Raw genomic sequence first — 23,400 nt, 5'->3', positions numbered from 1 at the left:
TCCTTAGGGTAGTCTCTCAAACCCTCCCTGACCTAGACCTGGACCCTCTGACATCCATTGATGGGCTCTAGCAGGGCATCCTTCCATCCCAACATCAAGGACAGTGTCTGGTACAGAGGAGGCTCAGCCAACAGTTCATTGCTTGACTCAGTCCTCTCTTCTTCCTGTCCCACAAGTCAGTCTCTTTGTACCGATGTCTGTCTCTTCTGCCTGAAAAGCCCCTTCCCCTGGAGCCTCGTGGCACACTCTTTCTTGCCAGTCACCTTTCCCCACCACATCTAAGTGGCCATCACTCCCACAGCACCCTGTCCCGTCTTCCCCAGGTGCTGTTCACTCTGGGATACTATATTTATTCACTTCTGTTTAGCATTTGTACTCCGTAGGGGAAGAAGCTCTCTGAGAGCAGAGGCCAGGGCCATCTGGTTCATCACTGAATTCCCAGCTCAAGAACACTGTCCAGCCATAGTAATGCTTAAGAGGCCTCTGATGGGTGGATCAATGAGGGGACTCACTCCAGATCTCAGTGTCCTTCTGAAGCCAACCTATCTTCTCTCTGATTCCATGACACTGCTTCTCCTTAAGGGGTCCATAGCATTTTTAATACATGAAAAATAATAATCACCTTTAATTATTCCTTGGAAATTCATCAATATCAAATACCAAATACCAAACACCAAATTCAGGGTTGATATGAATGAAAGACCCTGAGGCCTTTCCTAAGGAGCCCAAGTTGGGTATCCAGAGTGGCCCTGACCCTTTAAAGGAGAATCTGAGTCCTCAATCAGTTCCAAGACTCACTTTAGAAACCATGAGGTGTGACCTTATATGTAGGAGATGTAATTGCTGAACAGGTATAAATAAAAATTTATTAATTTCAATCATATTACAAACACACTGAAAAAGTTCATATTTCAAAGGAACCCAATCGTGAGTCCTCTTATAAAGGAAAAGTATGTTTACACGGAATGATCGTCCCTTAATTTGCTGCTGCTGCAGATGTATGTTTGCATAGGTTGTTTCCGTAAAGTAGGGTGCACTGGTGGATGATTAAAGCACACCGTGGCTCACCACAGGGAGAGACTTCATGTGTCGAGAAAAACGAATCAGCTGGAAATAACAGACAAATCATTTCTTCTGACAGATGTGTCTGTAAAAATGGCTCCTTTTTCTGGGAGGGAGAAGCAGCAAAAAATTTTCCTCCATTCATTCCTAAACAGTGACATGTTGTAGAGAATGGGGTTCAGGGCAGAATTGGCAAATGTGAAGGCCACCACCCAGAAGAAGAGGGATGGCCAGATGACCAGGTCTTGCTGGAAGTTCTGGATCAAGATGAGGAGGATGGTGATGATGATGGGGCTCCACATGATGAAGAAGGACACCATGAGCAGGAAGAGGGTGCGGAAGAGCCGGAAGTCCTGCTGTGACACTCGGATCTGGTGGCTCTCCGAGTACGCCAGGCTCATGGTGAGCCTCTTCCGCGATGCCTTTGTGATCTGCAGGAAACCCAAACAGAAACAGAGCCACAATTTACGATGAATGTCAGAGATTTGGGGGGTTAGGAGCTCAGAAACTGGAAAGTGCCATCCCGCTGCATTGGGGTGTCTTTCTTTGGAACTCTGTGTGGAAGGAGCTGCCTCCTCTGCAGCTGGCCTGCTGCCCACACCGAGGACGCACTGGAGAAATGGACACCTGGCTTGTTGCCCCAGGAATAAGGCAGAAAATCACCCACGATATAAAGAGAATGGATGAGGGGAAGTGAAGAGCCTGACTCGGGTGGTCTAGAGGAGCAAGGTGCTCAGAAGCACACCTTGGCTGTGACTGTGGCTTTTTAAAAGGTAAATAATTGTGCACAAGCAATACATGCCCAAGGCACAAACTCAAACTACAAACACTGAAGGGGAGCAAATGAAAAATACCAGGTCTCTTCTCTAGCCTTTGTACCCTCCATTTCCATTGCCCAGGGGTGACCAGAGGAGGTGGTCTCCTGCATGACCTTCTGGAAGGTCTACATACCAGCTCTACATGCCTTCCCAGGGATGGAATGTATGAGACCCTATCTCCAAAAAAAAAAAAAAAAAAAAAAAAGTGGTGGATTCTGGTCTTGCCTACAGGCCTGAGTTGGGGCCTTTAAAAGGTAAATGAGTTTGGAGGCTGGTCATTTGCTTGGACAGCTGCTGCCAGGGTCAGCCCCAAAATGAAACCAAGTCTGGGAAGAGCCACTAACACCTATGGGGTGGGTGCTGCTTGGGAATGATCCCTTCATCAGCAGGACCTGTGGGCACCCCCACAGCCACGTGGAAATCAGAGTCAATTACCAACAGAAGGGGACAAACTCCTCACACGGGCAATTGTGAGTTCCTTGTCTTTAAGGGCAGTCAGGGGCACGGGCAGGACAGCCTGTCCTTCTCCATTCCACTCCCAGCCCTCACACAAGCCCATCCCCCACTGCAGGCACCGGAAGCATTGGAATGACTATGAAATCGATGTTTTTAAATAAGTAGGTACAGGGATGGGAATGGGAAAGACAGTAGAATGAATCAGACACAACTCTCCTATGTTCCTATACACAACCAGTGAAACTATGTGAATACACAACCAGTGAAACTCCACATCATATACAACCACAAGAATGGGAAGTTATACTCCATGTATGTACGACATGAAAAATACACTCTACTGTCATGTATCACTAAAAAAGAACAAATCTTAAAAAGCTTTTAATTTAAAAAAATAAGTAAGATAAACAGGCACAGTCAAAAAGCAATTGGAAAGTTATGGAATCAGATGTGTCATTAAATGTGTCTGTCCCCAGCAAGAAAGAGAAGCTTGTCAGAGCATTTCTGGTGACATTTGTTGAAAAATCACAGCCATTTGATAAAGTATATCCCACCGAGGGGTGGGGATCAGGAGAATAAGCACCCTCAGGTACATCTTTGCACATCTATATGAGAGTATCCATGGAATAAATTCCTCCCAGTGGGATTTCTGGGACCTCTAACATTTTGCACTGATGAGCAAGGCCAGCATGACAGCAGAGGCACTGTGGATGATGAAGGGGACCCTGGTTGCGGGGGTCCTGCAGGCATCGTGCCCTGGATCTCCTGTCCAGTCTATTCAGCTAGAGGGTCTTCCTTCAGCCACAGAGAGGCTTTAATTTGGCAGCAGGATCCTTGGACACAAGAATGGCCCATCGACTGATGTAGACTGAATAGAGTAAAGCCCTGCATGCACCCCCATCCCACTGCCCCACCTCAAAACACTGTATCTGAACCACATGAAAGCTTCGTGACATCTTGGAACCACAGAGCTGGAGTGGCACTCAGTGTGGCCTCCTTTATTTTAATATAGATTCTTCTTAAGAAGGTCTGGGTCCAGCTGAGATTCTGCGTTTCCAGCAAGCTCTTGCGGAACAGCAGCCCCCCCATGCTTCCCATCCAAAGACCCTGCTTTGAGTAGCCAGGGCCTCTGTTGCCCCTTCCATGCACAGGTTAGAAAACAGCTCCCTAAGAGATAGTTTACCCAAGCTGCTTTCAAAGCAGGAGTCTTGCAATAAGGGTTGAGTCTGTGAGAGAGCAGGTGCTGCCATTTAAGCCCTGCTCCTTGGCACAGGGTGGTGGGTGGCTGGGTGAGTGACCACTGGGGTGGCGGGAAAGTGTCCAGTACTCAGGCTCTGAATGTCCAGGAGAGAAGGAGTGTTTAATCTCTCTTGTGCATAATTCCAAGCATCCTCTGGGCACAGCCAGAAGGGAGAAGATCTGGCTGTTCCCTGTGACTTACTCAGGTTCCATGATGCCAGCGAGTGGGGTAGGGTAGGGCTAGTGATGGTAGGGTGGGGCCTGGCTGCGAACAGCCAGCCTGGGCTGGAACAGATGCTGATTTTTTGAGCCTGAAATGCCAGCCTATGATCTCTGCCCCAGAGAAGAGAACCAATGAGGACCATCCTGACCACAATAGCCGTCCTTGCTAACTTCCACTTGCTTGGGCCGGCCTTTGTCCTGCCTTTCCTACAGGAAGAGGCTTCTGGCCACACAGGGATGCTTACATCATCTGGAAACTGGCCACATCGTGGGCTCTGTGCTGGACCACTGGGCCCATTCCCCTATGATTCCTGAATCTCAAGAGAAGAAGTAATTAGAAGGTAATTAGCCACCTTCTTAATTTGGGCAAGTTTAATTCCAAGATCAGCGTGGCTTAAACTGTTCTCCCTAGAATCCTTCTAATTGTCTAATTAAAGGAGAGCTGTTTAATTGTTTCGTGATTCTCTGTGGTTGCTTGCTGGCCCAGCGTGGCAGTTCAGGGCACCTGTTGGTGATGGGGGACGAGAGCAGCAGGTGCAAGGTGGACAGACCTCTTCTCTCTGGAAGCTCCCGACAACCAGGACAACAGGAATTAGCTTTCCCAAGGGCTCCCCACATGTTCCATCCACTGTCACCTCTAATCCTCACAGCTCCTCTTTGCATTCTGTGCCATTGTTATTCCTGCTTCACAGATGAGCAAATTCATTCTCGGGAAATTTAAGTTACTTGTTGAAGGTCACTCCACAGATAATAAATGGTGACAGCTCCCATCTGTGAAAATCCAGCTCAGTGGAGTTAACGATTAGCTACATCATAAAAGGCTCAGGAGGGGTTGTGTAGCCAGCCCTTCCCTCCATGCCCCTGCTCTGCAGGTGGAGTCACTCAGCAGAGGGAACCCACCGACTCGCACTCCAGTGCTGCAAGTCCTATTGGCCCCTCCACGTCCGGAAGTCACTGTGTAGAGACAAAGTTAGACCGAGCATCCAGGTGCAAGATGGGTGATCTAAGGGCCAACAGGTGTGGAAGTGGAAAGCCGAGCAGGCAGCAGGGAAAATGTATAACCTCTAAATCGGGGTGTCCCTGGTGAGTGCTCAAGGGCTGATTCCAACAGCAGTGTCATCCCTCCTGTTGCCCACCTTAGCCTGTCAAGAACAGCGTGCATCCAGAGACTCTGGTACAGTGTCTCATAAATATTTTCTGAATCAATAAGGTTGGTGGGAGCTCACTTTTACTGAGCACCTACTATGTGCCAGGTCCTTACCCATCACGTGGTTTGCCTCTCTAACCTCTCCCAGCATTCTGTGAGGTAGGTACTTGCTGATTCCCATTTTGCAGATGAGGAAGCTGAAGCTCAAAGAGGTTGGTGAACGCCCAACCAAGAAGTGCAGAGTTGAGCTTCAAACTTGGTTGTTGGCTCCAGCCTGAGCTCCTGATCTTAAACTAGTTCCTTCCCACTCTCTACTTCCCATCAATGGAAATCCTTCTGCCCAGACTTTAATTCCAAGCTCAAATGCCAGAAACTCCTAGAAGCTTTGTTGGCTCACGTCCTGCTGCACCCTGCGGCGTGTTTCGGGTACTCTCAGCGCCTGCCACAGGAACCCTGTGGTAGACACATGAGCATCTTTCTTACCTCCGCCCTCACCAGACATGGGCTCCCCAGAGCTTAGGACCTTAGACAGGGCTCCCTGTTCCGTCTGGGGCCAGGGGCTCTGGCCGATGCCTGACGATGACGTGATGGTCAAAGTGGGCTGACTCACTTTGGGGCCAGGAGCATTAGCTCGTTTCTTTGGTCAGAACTGGTAGATGCTGCTCCCTCATAGTCCCCACAGTTTGCAGAGTCAGGGGCTTCATAGTCAAATGTGCTCCTTCCCTGCACCTTCCTGTGCTAGGTGTCTACGCTAAGTCAACATTTATCTAGCATTTCAGTCTCTGGCATTGGGTAGACGCTTGATGAGCTTCTACATTAAACTAAACACTCAATTAACTCCTGAGAATTAACTCTAATCCTCAAAACAAGCCTCTGCATAGGTTCTGGGGTCACCTCCTAAGGTGGAGGCTCTGAGAGGTGAAGTGACCTACCCAAGCCTCGTGGTGAAGAGGTGGGGTATAGCCCACGCAGAGATGCTCCCAGTAATGTGGCTCACACCACTGGGCCCATGATAAGAGGCAAATGTTTATTCGCCTTCAGACATTCTGATTCTGTGGGGCTGAGGGGACCCAGAGATCTGCATTTTTCCTAAACTCCTTTTTTTTTTTTTTTTTTTTGGTACCAGGGATTAAACTCAGGGGCACTTGGCCACTAAGCCACATTCCCAGTCCTATTTTGTATTTTATTTAGAGACAGGGTCTCACTGAGTTGCTTAGCATCTCGCTTTTGCTGAGGCTGGCTTTGAACTCAAGATCCTCCTGCTTCAGCCTCCTGAGCTGCTGGGATTCCAGGTGTGTGCCACTATGCCAGACTAAGAGAGTCCCTTTTAAAACTGTCTTATTGAGTCTCCCTGCCTTTACACCCACATGAGCTTTGGAAAACTATGAGGGAACTTTCTTTCCATCTCATGCCCCTTTGTCACACATGGCCACCAGACCAAGGTTGCTGCCCAGGTGGTTGCAGGTGGAGGAGATTCCTGCTGACAGAGGTTGACCCTGGGAGGTGGGGTAACCTTTGGAGGCTGCCTAGTCAATCAACAGAATCCTCAGAGGGAAGACTCTGTCTTTCCAGTAGGTCCACCTCCCTTTCCATAGCAGCACACAGTCCCCAAAGCTGGGGAACAAAGGCCAGGTATGGAGGAAGGGCTTCATGTTCACTGCCTGAAACCTTCATGTTCACCTGAAACACATTCTTTCTCAGTGAAACTCTGAGATAGGCTGAGGGTTTTCAAATTGCAAGCAAAAGAATCATTGGTTCTATCAACAAATGTTTATTGAGCGCCTACTATGTGGCTGGGCTACAGAGGCTGGTCGTGGCGCAGGTCCATTCCAGTGTAATGTGGGTAATGCGTGTGTGTGTGTGGGGGGGTGAGGGACAATAAAGAAACACAGTTCCAAAGGGTAGCACGGCCATGGTTGCTGGGAGATGATGTAAACCAAGCCCCAAACAGCTGGTGTTCACAGCCTGATCGAAGGCACTTAGGAGTTGCTGGGAGGCTATTCCCTTGGGAAAACTGTCAATTGGAAAAAGCCACTAAAAATGTATGGTATGTTTGAGTCACAAGGAAAGAGGAAGCAGAGAAGGCTGACAGCAAATATGGCCACTGCCCCACTACATCAAACAGCTCTTGAAGGGTGACTGACAATCTTTAAGGATGACTGACAGGGGGAGACCCAAGGAGAAGCCCACCTGAATCCTTGCCCAGGTCAGAACCAGAGACAAAGTTTACAACAAGGTTTCCCAACAAGGTTTCTACGGAGCACTGATCCAAAGAGAAGCTCTGTGGGAAAATGGGGTTCTGTGGTCAGATATAGCAATGCTGCCTGGTCTATTCCTGTGCCGAAGAGCCCCTGCCTGCCCGAAGCCTTACAGCAAAGAATCCCATGGAACTCTGATGATCCCAGTATTTTCCACACTCATAGACTGTGACTCGTTCTAAAATTCATCCCATGGAGCTCCAGAGAGCACTGAGAGGCTCTGCTTCAGAGCAGTAAGAGATCAGGGTGACTTCTAAGCCCAGAGATGGGACCTGAGTGAGAGGCAAGAAGACAGGTGAAGGAATATGGCTAATGGACCCTGTTGTTCAAATGAATTTGACAGGTGCTCTTCACACACACACACACACACAAATATATATATTGGGCAGAAAAGCAGATCCAGCATCTCTGCATTGTGTCTATTTTCAAGTAAACTAGGAAATCCCATCCACACACAGCATTTACCTACTGACAGTTTGCCTGCTTCCAAATTACCAGCCTGGCAAACTCAACAGGCACCAAGTGAGGACAGATGTCACAGTCCTCTGGGGAAACAGGCAGCAGTTCAGATTTGCTAGTGAGGTAGGAAGATTTTTCAAAAGTCTTATATTTACAATAACATTTATTTTTGTAATTTATCTTTTTTTTTTTTTTGTACCAGAGGTTGAACCCAGGGTTGCTTAACCGCTGAGCCACACCCCAGCTCTTTTTGTATTTTATTTAGAGACAGGGTCTCACTGAGTTGCTTAGGGCCTTGCTAAGTTGCTGAGGTTGGCTTTGAATTCGCCATCCTCCTGACTCAGCCTCCTGAGCCACTGGGATTATAGGTGTGTGCCACATTCCCGGCTAACACTGTTATTTTTAAAACATCATATCTGCTCTTTTATTTTATTGTGCTAAACAATCCACTGAGACATGTTTGGCTTCAGTGGAAACTGAGTCCTGAGTTTTAAAAGAATAGTCCAAGGTCGCATGGTAAATCAAGTTTGCTGAAGGACCCCAGTATGATGATTATTTGTACTTTCCCGACTGCCCCCAAAGATCACACCCTGTAGACCCTTTCAGTGTGATCCAAGGCTTAAGCCTCACTCCTCCATGAGAATTCCCTGAGCACCTGCCCTGAACAAGCCAGGCTCTGGTCTAGGCACAGGGACGAGAAGCTTGCCCTCCCGTGGGTGAGACAGATGACTGATGCACAAATGAATTCACACAACCAGAATGTGACAGGGATTGGAAGTGTTTTGAAAAGAGATAAGCCAAGGATCAGAGATTGATAGGTGGTATTTCTGAAGAAGATCCTTTTGAACAAGGACCTATCTGAAGTGGGAAGTGGACCATCAGCAATTGAGGTAAGAGAGACCCGGGAGAGGAAATGGCAGGTGCAAAGGCCTGAGACATAAGTGTGTTGGCATGTGTGAGGGACCCTCCCCAGGCCAGTCTGGACATAACAGAGGGGAGAAGATGAGCTTAGGGGGACAGACAGGGGCCAGATCACATAGGGCTTTTAGGTGAGGGCTTTGGATTTTGCTGCATGTGTGAGGGAAGTGACTGGATCTAAATTCTCTCTGACCCATTACTCAATGCACCATTGCACCACTGTGAGTCATGACAGATGCCACCCTGCGGTGTGTGATGCACAGAGGGCTGGCTGTGGCTCTAGATGCAAAGGACTTGGAGAACAGTGAACTGTTGCTTGGAGGCAGATGGAGAAGAAGAGACCTCTCCCAGTTTCCCAGGTCGCCTCCAATTGTTCCAGGTGGGCTTTGGCCTTGAGAATAAAATGATGGTGTGGGGATCATTCCTCTCTCAGTGGGAAGCTCAGAAGTGTGAGCTCACCAGGGCCCTCCCAAACGCTGAGGGGCTTGGGAGTGGACTCAGAAGAAGAGCCAGATGCTGCCACTCCCTCCCAATCAGCTCTGCTAAGTCTCAGGGATACCATTTCCCAGCACACTGGAGACAAAGCTTGGGAGAACAACCTTGCCTAACAATAACAACAAACACAATTCATTTGTCCCCTGCCATGGGCAGGCAGACACTAGATGTCCTACCCATGGTACCTCAACAATACCTCACTGTTAAACTACAATTGCCATTTTGCTGATGAGGGAATTGAGGCTCAGAGAGTGTAAGTAACTTGCTCAAGGTCACACAGCAAGTAAGTGGCAGATTCAAGACTCAAAGCCAGGTTATGAAAATATCCCTTTGAATCTCTGCAACTGTCTTCATGGCCCTTTGCTCTCCTCTTTAATACTCCTCATCCATCTTTTTCATTGGTGCAGCAGTCAACAGTTTGCAAAGTGTTATACACTGTCTTAGCCTCTACTTTGTGCTCCAGGGTTTCTTGCTTTAAATAGCAGCACCTTTGGCTCGTCTCTCCTCTTCCCCTTTTGTTTCAAAGTTCCTTCTAGAGAATGGAACTTCTACACTCTTGACCTACCTCTATTCCTCCCCAGCACTTTGCACAGAGTAGACTCTTAACATATGTCTGAGGAACTAAAACTGTTGGGAATCTAGGGCCAGGGTACTTGGGTTTATGAGACTCTCACTTCTGAGCTACGTGACCTTGGGGAAATTACCTCGCCTCGCTGTGCCTGGTTTTTCTCATCTGTAATGCTTATTAGGATTAAATGAGGTATTTCTTGATAACACATTAAACACTACATAACTATTTGTTAAGCAAATATAAAACTCTTCCCTCACTTCTTTGCTTTTAACTTAATGAGGGTAGCTAACAATTTTATAACATTAAAATATGCTAGGTGCCCTTGGAAAGCCTGAATCTGCTCATGCACTTGAACAAGCCCCAATCTTTATTCATCTGGTGGAGAAGATTCTAGGGAGTAACTTAGGGGGCCAACTCCCACAGGACCAGGGACTAGCAGACCCGGTTGGAGGTTGGTCTGGCTTTGGGTTCTGGGCACATAAGAAGGTTACAAAGCCTCAGCCACAAAGAAAGGCTATAAAATTGACCAGACAACAAACAGGTCTTTCCACTTGAATATGTTTATTTAACAGATGACTCCTAAGTAATATGCTATAAAATTAAGATTCAGTGGCTGCATTTCCTCCAAGGGGACTAGGGCACAAATACATGTAGGTGAGGTTTGTAGGGCTGGGACCTGCCATGCAGAGGGCTGCCTTAAGAGGTGGGGACAGAGGGGGTCCATCTTTTTCACACCCCTGCAGATATTCGCTTTGAGGGCAGACATCACTTCCTGTGTCAATACACATTTGAAATGGACATTCCCAGGTGGCAGGTGACCGGAAGTAAGAGGAGGGGCTTCTGGCAACCTTTTCTTTCGGGATCCGGGAGCTGCCTTTATGAGTGTGTTCAGTCTGTAAGGGGAACACGTAAGCTGGGTGTGCTTTTCTATTGGTATATTATACTTCAATAAAAAGTCTTAAAAAGTGTACATTCTCATCAGTGCTGTGTTTGTGGTGGGGAACCAATGGACACAGCCCAAAAGTCCATAAGATAAATTATAGTATGTCGACATGCTGGGCAGCCATGCAGCCATCATGAGATAAGATACAGGAACTGATAAGGAAAGATATGATACGGTGTTAAGCGAAAAAAGGAAGTTCTGGAGCAGATAGTGTGAGCTCATATCTGAAAAGAACAACAGCCAGCTATTGGAGATAACCCGCACTTTCAAATACACACAGTGTGGATGATTTTTGTGCAAATTTATAAGAAAAACTAACCTGCAAGGACCTCGTTGGGTTGTTAAGAATGGCTATAGGATCGATTTTCAGTTTCTGTGTTAAATACTTATGTGCCTGTTTTCAATTTGACTTTTTTATGATGAACCTGAATTACTTTAGTGATGAGCAAAACAAAACCAAAATCAAAAAAAAAAAAAACAAAAACAAGCAAACAACAAAAAACTCCTTCCTCACATGGCTGAGGCAGCAGATCTGGTGAGTGAATCAGAACTCAGGACTGGACTGGTTTGACTTCTGACCTGGAAGTTCTGAGAATCTACCAGAAACACTGCAATCTGAGTGAAATCCAGTGGCAGCACTGGAAACAAACATACCTGTAAGATTTTGGAGTAACTGATCACAATGACCAGTCCCGGCACCAGGAAGTTCAAAGTAACAAAAGACACATCCCACGAGATCTCTCCAGGGGTGCTGGGCCAAACCAGTGTGCAGATGGGAATTTCCTAGTTACAAAAGGGAAAAGGACAGGATCACTGCAGTGCTGGCTTCTTCTTTGGCCTTTAGTTCAGCCCCAGTTGGGGGTTACCTGTCACTACACAGTTGTGCCACACAACTGGCAGGATGGTACACCCCAGAATCCTTCTCCCTGACCCCCCTCCCCCAAACACACGCACAAAGCACTCGCCTCTGGCCCTCGGGGTAGCCATAATCATCACCCCTGTTCTCCGTTAGAGGCAACTGAGCCTCAGGGTTCCAGGCTGATAAGAACTAGGGGCAGTTCCCCATGTGGCTCTTTCCACTCCCCTGGCTGAGATGCAAAGGGCTCTCAGGCTTTCTCTTCCAAGCCTACCATTTTTCAAAAAAAGAGAAAATTGCCCTGAGAGCAGAACCGATGTGCTACACACCAACACATGGAAACAGGATGAGGTCTCAGTGCAGTCACGCTTTGAAAGCTGAAGGCAACAGGGTCTGTGCCAAGGCACCCAAGTGCTTATCTGGAGCACGTTCAGGGCATCAAAGCCGGGCTTGGTGGCAGGTGTCCATAAGTCCCAGCTGATTGGGAGTCTGAGTCAGGACAATTCCTGAGCTTGACCCAAGAATTTGGGGCCAGCCTGAATAACATAGTGAGATCCTCTTCTCAAAAAAAGAAAACCCACATACATAAACACAAAACAAAACAAAAAAAAATGAGTGTGTCAAGCTGCATCAAAAAACCTGGCTGCTAAGTGTAGTGGTACAGGTCTGTAATTCCAGTGACTCAGGAGGCTGAGGCAGGAGGATCTCAAGTTCAAGGCCAAACTGGGCTACTTATTAATGAGACCCTGTCTCAAAATAAAATAAAAAGGGTTGGGATGTAGCTCAGTGATAGAGTGCTTGCCCAGCATGTGCCAGGCCCTGGATTTGAAACCTGATTCTGCAAAGGAAGGAGTCCGGAAAGGAGGGCCAGCTACCTCTTACTCCAAGAATGCATCTTGAGCCCAGAATTACAGCCTCTAACCTTATGTGCCACCTTCATAGAGGAACACACTACAGCCCCAAAGCAAATATCAGCCACAATTCTCATGGAAAGCCACTGGAGTGTGACCGTTTGTGACCTTGCTTCCATACTGTGATGTGTTGAATTCAAGTGTTCAACTCTAGCTACAAAACTGCAATAGGCGGGAGCCTCACCCAACAATTACTAAGAGCTGCTGCCACAGTTTCCTCCAACAAAGAAAAATGTCAGTGAAAACAGACCAAGGCAGTTGTGCCTGTACTTTCCCACCCACAAACTTCCCCGGCCCACTCCACTATAGGAACAAAGCTATTTGGAAAACAAGTCTCCCTAAACCCTTCTAGACATATAGACCAGATTTTTAAAAGAGTGTGTGCTATGTAAAAAGACCACATATTAATTTTTTGGTGGACAAGGCATCTGAACCCATGTCCAGGAGTCATAATCAACTGAAGCATCATTAATTCAACTATTCACTTGACCAATATTTATCGACTGGTATACCCTAGGCAAAAGCAAAGAATTTTTAATATTTGCCAACAGGTATTGTGATTGAGTTGTCCATCTCAAAATACAGTCAACTGGTCACTCAATTTCCTACTCAATTTTAACAGAAAATAACAACATCTGCTATTTATTGAGCATACCCTCTGCACTGGAAATTGCTTTACTAGATCATCTCATCTAAGGCTTACAACAACCTTATTGAGATGCACATTATTTTTTTGTTCCTGTTTCACAGAGTAAAGAACTAAGGTTCAGAAACATCCTCTTCCAACAACAGCCTGAAACGCTAAAGGTGGGGATGTTTTTAATCATAATACTTTGCCCCAAAAGCTAGTTAGTAACAAGGGACATCAAGGGATCTACCGAGAAAATTATAAAGCAGGACAAGCAGGGAAGAATGTTTTAATCACATTTGCTGGAGTGTTGCTTCCTTTTCCTGCTTTGTTAAATGGCTTGCAAATGGACTAGGAATTCTAAAAATTTGCTCCTCTACCCTCACCATCCACACCTGATGGAAGACAGTTTACTAAATCTTTCTGTGTTTTGGTGGTTGGAAAGAAACTTGGGTGACCCTGCTGAATACTGGCAGTGAGGTTGACCACTGCTCTTTGGATGATTCTTTCAAACTCCTTGTGGTTGGGGGCAGAAAAGTAGGTCCCGTAACCATGTGCCTGTGTGAAAGTTGTCAGAATCAAAATGGAGTTGCTCAAGCCGACCCTGACAAAAATTAATGAATTAATAAAGCTGGGAGATTGTGAAGAAGGGCATCTCATGCACAGATGCCTGATAACAAGAATTATCATAAAGATTCTACCAAACCACAACCTTACACAAAAATCCCTTGGAGAGTATTGGTTCAGCAACTGTCTGTCCAACCATGAACGGAGGCCACCCTTATTTATGGATCCTTGTAGCCAAGGATTGCTGTTTCAAAATAACTTATGTAATCCTCATTTTTGCCTTTAAAAACTTCCCCTGGCTTCAACCTCATCAACATGCACTTAGTTTGTCATGGTCCCCTATTCAATACATTGCAATTTTCATGCCCAAAGTCTTTCATGCCCAAAATCTTTGGAGAACCTCTCTCCAGCTGTTATTTAGGTCACACCTGCGGGATCCCAGTGTTGACGTGTATGTGTGAATATGTATGTGTGTATGTGTATGTGTAGGTGTACCTAGACACCTCTGCTCACGCACACACAGGCAGAGAAGAGATTGAGAGGGTCTCAGAAAAGACTAGAATGGGACTTGTAAGTTATTTTTATTCTTCTGTGTTATCTAAATCATCCACAATGTGTCTATATGTTTTTTTATAAGAGAGAAACAAAAGGATAAAAGTTAGTTTTTATGAAAAAAGATGATAGAACATGAAACACACATGTCACCATGAGGGCTGAGCCGACCTAACCAACAGAGACAATACGCTCATCCCAGAAAGCTCCCCAAATTTCAATAAGGAAGGTGCCCTTTCACCTGTTTGATCTATGGCTTTCACTCCAGGCAGGAAGTGTGATAAGGGAGTAAGATAAGAACCCTGCACAGCACCCCCTCACCCCCATCTGAGCTAAGAGGCAGTAGGATGGGTCTTGGGCATGGAGGGGCATCGTATGATATTGTCGGTTAATTGTAGTGTCTATATTCATTAGGAAATAAACAAAGCACCATGCCCACACTCAGAGGTCTGAATTGAATAACTTTATGTCTGTGGAAAAATCCAGACAACAAATGGTTTTCTCCTGCAGCCTGTGATTGATAGAGGAGTTGGGCAGCAGGTCAAATCTGGAAGGTACGGACATAAGTGTTAGTATATTCTGGGTGGTTTTTTTTCCTGCATATTTGAAACGTTTCCTGATTTTAAGAAAGAAATATGAAAACCATAAGTGCTAGGCCTGCCTGCTTACTGATACATGGAAGCGGAATTAGCGGCGGTGTGGCGTCAACAGTGGTGTTAATTGATTTGCTCAACCACTTACTGACTGCAGGCATCGTGCCCAAGCCACTGAAAGGCCACAGTGAGGATGATAGAGGCTCTGTCCCTGCCCTCCAGGAAGCCACAGATGCAGGCAGGGAGGAAAAACAAGAAATTCCAACAACAAGAAACAAGAAACTCCACCGCAAGATGGGGAGCCAGAGATCCAGAGAACCCCAGAGGCCAGGGGGCAGGTTTCTCAAGAGAGAAATTTCTATGTCCATGAGCACTGTTTCAGCCGGGCAGTGTGGCTTCTGGTCTAGTGGATCAGAAGTCCTCAACTCTAGACTCATGGCTACCTTGAGCACATCTCTGCAGGAGACTTCTCAGGCTTGTTAAACTTTGAATATCTCACCCCAAAATCGTCCCACCTCCTGGACATCTCAAATTGACCATCCTCCAGGCTGCCAGAAACAAGAGGACTGGCCTGCTCCTTTCCCACTAAAACAAACCCCGCCCCTCCCCCACACACCTCATTCTCACTGGCCACCCTCAGGGACCAGCCATCTCTCAGCAAGTAAGCCCAAACTCCCTCAGGGGTGTCCCCGGTTCTTCTGCTAGTCCAGCTAACCCTCCGGCACCACCTCTTGTCACCCTAGCCTTCTTTGTGCTCTCTCGCTCCCTTTTGGGGTCATTTCCTCTGCCTGTAATGCCCCTCATGTCCCCCCAGGTCCTTGTCTTGCTCACTTCCTCTCCTCTCCACACCTGGTGGAGACACATTGTCTTTCAGTAGCCTTCACAGATTCTGGGTGCCTGGAGGAGTCCCTTCCAGAGCTTTCGAAACTGTAATAATCACCTGGCTTCCTTTCAAGATCCCCCACTGGAGTGTGCTACGGGGGACAGGAACTACGCTGTCTTATTCAAGGCAGCATCCCAGTACCTAGAAGATGCCTGGTGCCTGACACTGGGTGCTCAGTACAAAGTCACCCGATGTCGGGATTTTCTAAGACTTCCTCAAGGATGGGGACACCCATCTACAGGCACTGCTCAAGTGCCGATTCCTCCTACCACCGTCTGACTTATTGGCAAATGATACCTGGTTCCGACTGTTTCCCATGAAGCTTCTCTGCTGAGTCTTCCTACAGAACCAGGGAACCCCTTGGTAAATCATCTCCCTGCCCTACCTCTTCCAATACAATGGAAGATTTCAAGGTCATTTTAAGGAATCCTCATTAGACATCTGCTCTTTTAGCAACTTCCCAACAGAAAAGAAAGAAAATACCAACCTGAGAGCTGGACTTACTTTCTTTATATTTTGAAAATATTCTCTAGCATTTAGTAACGCAGGCGAGTGAACTGCACTTGTCTCTCCAGGGAAGCCTCACTCCACAGAGACTGATGACAACAGTGGCCTGGTATTAAATCAAGAAGGGAGCCACAGAAGCATCAAGGGCCCTAAGGAAGTGTGAACTCATTGGAGATGACACCAGAGCAACCAGACAGAGCCGGGCTACATTCTAGAACCATCCTTCGCCTTCTTTGACTTTGGGAAGTTATTCTTTCTGAAAATAAACATTAAAAAAGCACAATAGCTGTGGGGTTACCATGGGCTAAAGAATCAAGCTAGGGTCTGCGGCCATCTGAGTGCTCACTAAATGCTCAATAAATGAGGGGCATTTGTGACATTGGTGACAGGGGTCAAAGAGGAGGGTGCTCGGTAAATGTTTGTGGAGTGAATGGACAGTACATTCTGGCCAAGGTGGACATCTTCCACACTTACTGGTGGAGGTCACTGCCTGGCCAGGGCCACGGCACACACTGGCCGGCATCCCATTGGAACAGGCTGAGCTGGCCTGACTGAGATGTTAATGTTGCTAAGATCTGTCCACCCTCTTAAAATGGCTGCTTATTATTTTACAGCAATCAGAAGAATTATAGTGTTTGAAGAATGTTTAAAATGTTTATACCCAAAGATAAGGAAACTTATAATAGCTAGCAATTCTTGAGCACTTAGCTGTATGGGTGCCAGGTGTTGGCCCATTTATTGAACATAAATCCCCATGGCAATCCAATATGGTTGACAGTGTCTTCGTGTCTATTTAAATCAAGGAAAGTGAGACCTAGAGAGGTGGGGCAGCTCCCTTTCTGTCACGCAACTCCTAAGCATTCCCAAGATAGAATTCAAATTTCAATGAAGTTTTAGAGTCTGGTCACTTTGGACTACTGGACACCCACTACCCAAAGGGACAAAGGTCATCATGTTCCTGTTTTAGGGGATTTGAGGTAAACAGAAAGCTCTGAGGAGCACTGTTTCCACACACTCTTTGAGAGGAGGGAGCCAGGAAGTACTTAGGGTTACTTGAGTCTCTCAGCACATTGTTTGGGGAGGAAAAATATCCCCCCCATCCCAATCTTCATTTAGTGACCTACTGGACAGGATCTGTTAATATGACAACTGAGAAAAGAGGCTTTTGCTAACTTTTAATAAAAGAGATTTATCTCTGTCCCCACCCCCATTTTTAAGTGACTGCACCCCCTCAACCCCCCCATTCTTTTCAACTTATTTCTTTCAATTGCTGAACCTATAAAGTGGAGTGTTTCCTATATACCCAGGCAAAAACCCTCAAGGAATTGGAGAGTTTGTCTATTTTATTCCTTGGAAAGAACACAGAAAATACAGAAACAGAAGCTCCTCCTTACTCTTGAGGCACATTCCAAGACCCCAGTGAGGTGCTCCAAATTACAGATAGTACTGAATCTTCTATCTAGTATGTTTTTTTTTTCTACACATCAAGTCCCTATGATAATGAGGCACATTAAGAAATTAATCACAAACTAAAAACAAAACATATCAATTATAACAATATGACCTAATAAAAGATAATTAAAATTTTTAATTTTTTTGTTTATTTCTGGACTTTTCCATTTAACGTTTTTGGACCTTGGTTGTCCACAGGTTATTGAAACCACAAGTAACTAAAACTGTGGAACCCTGGATAAAAAGGGACTGCTGAATAGTGTAACCCAGAGAGAAAAAACTCAATGAGATTGGGGGTTGGGAGGGGGCAGCATAACAGACAGGTAGGGGGAAGACAAGGAAAATGGAAAACAGAAGGAACTGTCTCATTTTTTTTTTTTTCATTACAAGCCCTCCATGGCACATCTACCAATTTGAATAGAGATCTGGCATGTAGTTAACTCACCTGGCCCCTTCTGAAGCGCACTTCTAGCTCATTTCTCTTCCAGTGGCTTTGCCCAAATCCCTCTCCAAAGGCCCTTAAAGCCAAGAAGGTGTTTCTTCAATAAAACAAGAAAAGGCTTGGTGTGCCCAACCAGGGAGCACAGATCTCTACAGAAGCACTCTGTGGTAAGATGCAGACCATTCTAGAAATGCTCTGGAGGGCTCCTGAACACACATGCCCTACCAGGGGTAGAATACAGGATGGACCAGATACAAGAATGCCTCCATCCATGCAAAGGCCTTGCTCAGTCACGGATGGCCATGTTAGCACCCAGTTTTAGCCTGGAGTTTTCTCTGGGAGGGGACAAGAGCCTCCTTTCATAGTGCTATTTGGCAGTAAAGCAGGACTATACCTGAAACAACTGTCAAAGGAAGGGTACAAAATATATATCTAGAAATTTAAGATACACTTAAAATATCTTCTATTTAGTCTTTAATTCCTTGAACCTCATTTTTTTTTAAATTCTTTGAACCTGCCTCCTGAGCAAGGGCACTTGATCTCCTGGGACCAATAGCACCCACTAGCTCAGCTAATCCTGGCTCTCCTGGGGCACCTGAGTGGACACGGCCATATTGATCACATGCCATAAGCCTGATTCCTTCCTGCTAATGAGCCATAATCAAACACCCCAAAATGTATTCCACACACTCACAAAGAAACTATTCAGAGCAGATTTTTAGGACACACACATCTGCTTGCCTAGAATGCAGCCTCCATCCATTCTACCCCCACCAAAAAAAGGCTATGTGATTGGTCTGGGAAATTCTCAGGAGGCCACCTTTGTGTTCAGCCTCTGGGCAGGTCACACACTCTGATCGTCCTAGTGGACCAGAGTTCATCTCATCTCCAGAGTCTGAAACTGTCCCCCTGGGACATCCCCCTTGCTCTTCTCCTCTCTCTTCAGGACTACAGTTTGTTTGTGCCTGGACTGCTCAAAGTGCCCCACTCTCCTTCCTAGGGTCTGGGGTGAGAGTTTGTTCCCCAGGGCCAGAAAACCAGTGGCCTGGAAAGGGAAAGGGACAGGGTCAAGAACTCAGCCTGGGTCAGATCTTCCTGGAGGCTGAGCCACAGCAACTACTCATGCCTTGAGGTGTTGCTGACACATATAAGTCAGACAGATGCCTGTCTCTCTCCGCCAGGTGCTGAGGAGAATGAAACACATCTGGAATACAGCCAGTCAGGCTGCCACCTTCTACTAGACCTGAGGCCCATGGCCCCACCCTGGGGTGGGGCAGCAAAGAGAACAAACCTGTGCCCAGAATTCTAGACCATGGGACTCAAGTCACGGAAGCAAGTATTACACTGTCCAGAGAATCATTTCTAGATCATGAACCTCTCCATAAATGACAACTATGGGCCTGCTATCCCAAACAAACCCCCAACTTCTTAAATACCCTGAAGCTACAGTCCAAGGCTCCCAGGGTAAGATTCTGTGGTCTGCTGTAATCCTTCCATCTTGCTGCTGGAAAAACTGAGGATTCCGAAGAGGAAACCAGAAGCCCTTCAGGGGAAGCCTTGGGTCAGGGGCTCTGGTTTTCCAATGCCCCTTCTCCCCAGCCATCTGCACCATCTGCCTTCAGGCTTTCAATACAGGCTCCTAACCCTTACTTTCACAGAAACTTCTGCTCCTTCTCAAACTAAGGATGAGATACTCTGAACAAGTTATTAATCCTATGTGTCTCAGCTTCCACATCTGTCCTGCAAGTGTGATAACTTTAGGGTAACACCGGACCAGAAAGCAAAATTCAATATAATGTGATTAGCCATCTCACATGCATGAAATTCTATCGGACTCCTTAACTCCCCATTATTTAATTAACCTCACAACACGCCGTTGCATTTTTTGCAAGAATTGGGGGGTAGGGGCTGGGGATGTGGCTCAAGTGGTAGCGCGCTTGCCTAACATGCATGAGGCACTGGGTTCCATTCTCAGCACTACATAAAAATAAAATCAAAATATTGTGTCCACCTAAAACTAAAAAATAAATATTTTTTAAAAAAGAGTTTGGTAAATACATGCATCGCAGGTTGACACAGCGCTGGGCATCGTGTATGACAGTAGTGCAACAAAAAGTCCTGTTGTTAATCATCATCACCCTCGTTCACCCCCTCCGTCAGATACCCGCCCCTCCCCCAGCCCGCCCGCACGGGGGTCTGCGTGCGCTCACAGGCGCTCACCTGGTCGGCACCCGGGAGCCGCTGCGGGACCACCTGGAAGAAGATGAAGAGCGGCAGCGCGGCAAGAGCGGAGTAGCCCCAGATGAACGCCAGCATCGCAGCCTGTGCCCGCCGCCCCGGGCCGCTCATTCCGCGCTGCAGGCGCACGATACACACCATGCGCTCCAGGCTGACTGCGGCCAGCGTGAGTATGGTGACGCTGCCGCTCAGGGTCATCATGTAGAAGAGCAGATGGCAAGCGACGGGGCCCAGCATCCAAGCCTCTGTCCAGCGCACGACTAGCACTAGGGGGATGGAGCTGGTGAAGAGCAGGTCCGCGCAGAAGAGGTTCAGCACCAGGCTGGTGGTGGCCCCTCGGCGCCGTCGGCGCGCAACCAGCACCAGAGCGTACACGTTGCCCAGCAGAGACACCGCAAAGATGAGCGCCAGCACGATTGTCTCCACGGTGCTCAGCACCAGCCGGTGGTCTCTCTTGACATCAGAGAAGAAAGGGAAGCGGGTGCGGTTGGCTTGCTCCAGGCTGCGCAGAGGACCGGTGACTGTCGTCTGCGCGAACTCAGGGGACATGCCGGGCACCCGACCGCCAGCAGCGGTCTGCGAGCGCGCTCATCTGGGAGGTGACTGAGTGTTAAGGCGGGGAAAGAGGGAGGAAGGTGATTGCGACACCGTCCTCTGGACCCCTCCCGCCAGAGGAGAGCGAGCGTTGGGCGTAGGGAACTGCGTCCCGTCCTGGACGCAAGGGAACGAGGAAGTGCCGGGCAACACCAGCTGGGCTGGGAGGCGGCTGCAGAGGCGGAGGCCTCCAGCTCTGAGGCTGTTTGAAAGCTCCCAAAAGGCCAGAAATCCCCCAGCCCCCGCGGAAAAACCACAGCTTCCTTTATCCTATAGCGATACCGGGTGTGAAGCCAACTATCCTCCCATTTAGCTAAAATTGATTTAAGAATGTCAGAGCTGAACTTTGGATATTGTTTTGGACTGTGTCTTTCAGACTTAACTTAAGAAGCCCCGCTGTTGGAGGTATATCCAAAAACCACTTGTAATGACCCCAAATTTATTGGTAGGGGAGTTGTTTTATCATCACTTAATAATGTGTGACTTCAGATGGATTAATCTCTCTGTACTCCCGTTTTGCATGTGTAAAATAGGAATGATAATACTACCATTAAGTTATTGTAAGGCTGTCATAAAGAGTTTAGCACAAAACTCATGCACAGTATTCACTGATTAAATGTTAGTAGTATTAGTTACTATAAATAAAATGCATGTAAAATTTGCATTCTGAATAATGATATAAAACATTTTCTTGTAGAAAGGGTGGCCCTTCAAATCTTTGAATAAACTTGATGTGGAAGATATATTCCAAGACTGTCAGTTGCATAAGTAAGCTGTGAAAGTGCCTCAGACACCTAGTATGTGGAGCAGTGGGCAATCCAGTTCTGTTACAGATGAGGGAACTGAGGCCCAGCAAGAGTGACTTGTCTAAGGTGGCCCCTGGTCACCTGCCAGGTCACCTGCTCCTGTACCTACCCCCACCATATCACTGCTGTCTAATTTTCTGTTCTAGTAGATGAGCTGGTTAGAGAATGTAAAGTATGCTGTGGCCCAAGACCCAGTGAATACTTCCCCTCCTAGAACACTCTCAGCACCTATGACCTCACCCCCTCTCCCCTTTGCCATATGCCTTGCCCTCTCCCAGTAGCCATGTCTTGCAGTTGTCTCTGTGTGGGGCTGGATGTGTTAGTCTAAAGTGCTGACTGGGGGAGAGGTGTTATTTGTGTGTCTGCGTATCACTGTCATGTAGGTCTGAGTTGATAATGTGACTTCTAACCTTAGGAGCAGATTGTATGTCAGTGGGATGTGCTCAGCTTGAACCTTGACTAGGTCCACGTTGAAAAGCAGATTGAAATAAAGGAAACTCAGGGCTTTGACAACTGTCTGATTGAGGTCAAGGGATATTAGTTTTTGTGTGAGGGAAAGATGAGCTGGGCAGCAAGAGAGACAGAGATAGAGAGCAATAGACAGCTATTGATTGATTATATTATCACAGGTTGATTGACATAGAAACAGAAAGAAGTTTCCCTAGAATAGATAGCTAGGGTGAGGTGTCTGATAGAAGGCCTTCTCTATCATTACACTAGTCAGTATCCTCATGACATGGTGGTTGCCTCCCCTCCAAACAAATAATAACAAAGAAAGAGCCAGACAGAAGCTGCATCCTTTTTATGACCTAGTCTTTGAAGCCACATGACATCACTTCTGCTCCTAACATTCTATTCACTAGCAGAACCCCAGTAAGTCTCTCCACAGGCCAAAGGAGGAAAATTAGACTCTACTCCCCGCCAACTCCAGGATAGATTTTTTTAATTTCATGTAGTTCATTTGAAAGTCCATTCTGTTAATTAGTGTGATAATCAAGAATCAATTATATTATACATATTTCATGCAATGAAAGTTTTAGCCATTTTCTTTCTTAAATTAGGTGCCATCTTTTGAAGAGGGGAGTATCAAAAATATTTTTGCAGCCATATTTTGTAACCACCATCGTACCTTTTGGGATTTAGTAAACATTGAATGAGTTAATACAAGTGAGTCCTTAAAATAGTGTCTGGAATATTTACCACCTAAATGATTGACTGCTATTAGTATTATTACTAATGTCACTATTGTTACTGATTTATCTTCCCCACCCATCCTGTCAAGTCGCCTGCTCCTCACTGTTCCTTCTATCCTAGAGTCACTTTAGAAGTAGGGACTGATCCTTGCTTGATTTATTGACTCTGAAGACCTTCTCAGGGCAGCAGGGGCCCCTTTAGGACTGGCTTCCCTACTTTTTTTTTGCCTGGGTGACAGTCACACTAGGTCTCCATCCACAGTGGTCAGGTCTGGCTGTTTGGTGTGAGGAAATATTGGTCCACATAGTTGCTAAAGAACTGGCCCTTGCTCTCCTTTCTTCATCTCTTTAGGGCAATATTCTAGAAACAACGAGCTTGAGAGAATTCCCAGGCCAGTGAGGTTGCCTCAGTGGGAGATGCACAGGGGCCCTTGGCCAGGCAGTGCCAAACCCAATGCCTCAGCTGCATCAACCCCAAGGAAGGGGCGCCTCCTCCTAACTGGTCTGCTTGGAGTGGGCACTTTTAAAAAACACTTACACAAAGTTTTGCATGTTCTAACTATGACTCCTCCTCCAGATCTTGTTTAAGG

The 23,400-nt window shown here is 46.8% G+C and overlaps 1 protein-coding gene across 2 annotated transcripts; it reads right to left on the bottom strand.

Moving 5' to 3' along the window:
- Positions 1-840: 840 nt before the first annotated feature.
- Ffar4 (free fatty acid receptor 4) lies at positions 841-21,221 on the bottom strand. 2 transcript variants are annotated; one of them, XM_015500132.2, is made up of 3 exons: positions 20,200-21,219; positions 11,243-11,371; positions 841-1,493 (listed from the first exon to the last, which is right to left on the bottom strand). In XM_015500132.2, exons 1-3 carry the CDS (start codon positions 20,764-20,766, stop codon positions 1,104-1,106), a joined length of 1,086 nt encoding a protein of 361 aa, XP_015355618.1. In that variant the 5' UTR covers positions 20,767-21,219; the 3' UTR covers positions 841-1,103. The 2 variants fall into 2 exon arrangements, with proteins under 2 accessions (XP_015355618.1, XP_048657724.1); XM_048801767.1 differs by lacking the exon at positions 11,243-11,371 and having other exon boundaries at positions 20,200-21,221.
- Between the last annotated feature and the right edge of the window lie 2,179 nt (positions 21,222-23,400).

The sequence above is a fragment of the Marmota marmota genome, unplaced genomic scaffold (genome assembly GCF_001458135.2).
Source record: "Marmota marmota marmota unplaced genomic scaffold, marMar, whole genome shotgun sequence".
NCBI classification, from domain to species: Eukaryota; Metazoa; Chordata; class Mammalia; order Rodentia; family Sciuridae; genus Marmota; species Marmota marmota.
Note: the sequence above shows the minus strand (reverse complement) of the source record. Positions and strands in the feature narration are given on the sequence as shown.